Source organism: Quercus suber, unplaced genomic scaffold (genome assembly GCF_002906115.3).
Source record: "Quercus suber isolate HL8 unplaced genomic scaffold, Cork oak 2.0 scaffold_410, whole genome shotgun sequence".
NCBI classification, from domain to species: Eukaryota; Viridiplantae; Streptophyta; class Magnoliopsida; order Fagales; family Fagaceae; genus Quercus; species Quercus suber.
In genome coordinates, this window is record NW_027069861.1 from 573,422 (window position 1) to 575,811 (window position 2,390).

Sequence of the window (2,390 nt, forward strand, 5' to 3'; positions counted from 1 at the left end):
CATACATACCCCTAGTTACACTTCAGAGAGAGAGAGAGTTAAAATATCTATTCTGATGATACCAAAATTGCCAGTTGAGTCACCCATCTAATTCGAAGTATTAGATGATCTCATAAGATCTACAAAATAAATGAGAGATAGATCGAAGAGACTACCGAGTTGTGCCCAGTGGGGGAGCCTCCAATGTTTAAGTTAGTATCAATCCATATCTTTTGTATTTAGATAGTGTTTTGTAGTAGTTTTTGACGTATCTTAGTAAATTAACAGATTATCCCTTTTATAGATAACTTAGGTAGCTATTGGACATAAATAGGGGTGATTATTACTCTAATTGTAACGTTCTTTATCTTGATAAGAGGGTTTAAGACTTTTAATTATTGTTACTGAATGCATTGGATGGTTACTCATCTATCTTTGATGGCCTACTAATGATGCAATGACCACCCATAATGGTGGGGGAACTTAATAATTTTTATGGACTCATCGTATTCCTTCCTTTTGGTCAGCGAACAATAGCCACTCGATGAGATCAGATCAGTGACCTGTTAGCAAAGCCAAATAAATGCTCTAGCCACACCAGATAGTTTAACTTTTTTTTGGTCCACTTTATCCTATCATTGCCTTTATGTGGTGCTAATCATCTCTCCCTCAATCCAAGGCCCGCTTTCTCATTACAAAACTGTAGAGAAACCCAATAAACGGGCAAGGAATATAGAAAACTCCAAGAGAGAGAAAAAAAAAATGGGGATCGTTGAAGAAGCTCACAACGTCAAGGTTCTAGGAACTGGAGTTCAAAACCTTGTCCTAGCTCATGGCTTTGGTACCGACCAGTCTGTGTGGAAGCACCTTACTCCTCACGTCGTTGACAACTACCGAGTTGTTTTGTACGACAACATGGGTGCAGGTACTACCAACCCCGATTACTTCGATTTCGAACGCTACTCTACTCTTGAGGGACACGCCTATGACTTGCTTGCCATTCTAGAAGAGCTGCAAATTGAGTCCTGCATCTTTGTGGGTCATTCAGTCTCGGCCATGATCGGTGCCATCGCTTCCATCTCTCGCCCCGATCTCTTCTCTAAGCTCGTCATGATCTCCGCCTCTCCAAGGTACGTACGTAGAGCTTTCCTGATCAGCGCGTAGCGGAGTACTTTTCTTTTCGATTAAATTATGGTTTAATCAAGTCAATCACTTGGTAATTTGGACTATTTGGCTTTTTGTGTATGTCGTTGTCGTGCACTTGTGTGGAAAATGATTTAAGTATAGAGTTCATATTAAAAAATGACCTTAATTATTTTTATTTTTTTATTTTTTGGGTTGAGAAGGTACTTGAATGATGTGGATTACTATGGAGGATTTGAGCAAGAAGATCTGGACCAGTTATTCGAAGCGATGAGGTCAAATTACAAGGCATGGTGTTCTGGGTTCGCACCACTAGCCGTGGGCGGAGACATGGATTCAGTGGCGGTCCAAGAATTCAGCCGGACCCTGTTCAACATGAGACCAGACATAGCCTTGAGCGTAGGCCAAACTATATTCCAGTGCGATATGAGACAAGTACTAGGCATGGTCACCGTGCCTTGCCACATAATACAGAGCATGAAGGACTTGGCCGTGCCGGTCGTGGTGTCGGAATACTTGCATCAGAACCTCGGCGGCGAGTCAATCGTCGAAGTCATGTCATCGGACGGTCATCTTCCCCAGTTGAGCTCGCCGGACGTCGTGATTCCGGTGCTTCTCAGGCACATTCGTTTCGATATTGCTGTATGAATTATTATGATAGTTAAATGGGTTTGTGCTTTTTGGTAAAATGGGCTGTGCAAAGTTCGTGTGATCCTCAATTATTATCGTGGCTCAGTGGTGACCCAACACCTGTCCGCATTAGTACCCAATCATGCGGGAGAGTCTCATCACTTCACAGAGCTCAGTAATAATGACTATGGCTAGCTAATCTTATTGCACTCTTCTTGTTCTAGAAACTTCTTTTAAAAAAATTATTATTATTATTTATTTTCGTACTTTCTTTCTTCTTTATAGGAGCTCGTTACCCAGATTTGATCTAGGCGTCTAGTTAGAAATCCGTACGCTTGAGACTTTCCTCTTTTATCCTTTGGCATGTGCTTTAATTATTAATTAAAAATATTATTATTAATAGTATGTCTTTAAAATGTGTAATTACCTTGTGTTTATTTTGTGATTAGTTTTGTAATTTTTTTTCTTATGAATAAGTGTTTCATTTATCACAAAAAGAGTGAAGAAACAAAAAAACAAAAAAAAAAATATCCCAATCAAGCTTGGAAACAAAAAAACCATTCAATAGGAACAGTGGAGATCGATGAGATCTTATTCTCCCCCACAACCCCCCCCCCCCCCCCCCCCCCCCCCTTCTC

At 40.5% G+C, this 2,390-nt stretch overlaps 1 protein-coding gene across 1 annotated transcript; it reads left to right on the forward strand.

Annotated features, from left to right (window-relative positions):
* The first annotated feature begins 614 nt into the window (after positions 1–614).
* LOC136062401 (probable esterase KAI2) lies at positions 615–2,189 on the forward strand. Its single transcript, XM_065761401.1, has 2 exons — positions 615–1,109; positions 1,326–2,189. Exons 1-2 carry the CDS (start codon positions 742–744, stop codon positions 1,768–1,770), a joined length of 813 nt encoding a protein of 270 aa, XP_065617473.1. The 5' UTR covers positions 615–741; the 3' UTR covers positions 1,771–2,189.
* Positions 2,190–2,390: the final 201 nt, after the last annotated feature.

What these genes read in the sequence shown, in the direction of transcription:
- LOC136062401 (XM_065761401.1), top strand. Translation starts at nt 742, where the DNA reads ATGGGGATCGTTGAAGAAGCTCACAACGTCAAGGTTCTAGGAACTGGA. An exon ending in ATGATCTCCGCCTCTCCAAG is followed by an intron (nt 1,110 to 1,325) that starts GTACGTACGTAG and finishes TGGGTTGAGAAG; the next exon opens with GTACTTGAATGATGTGGATT.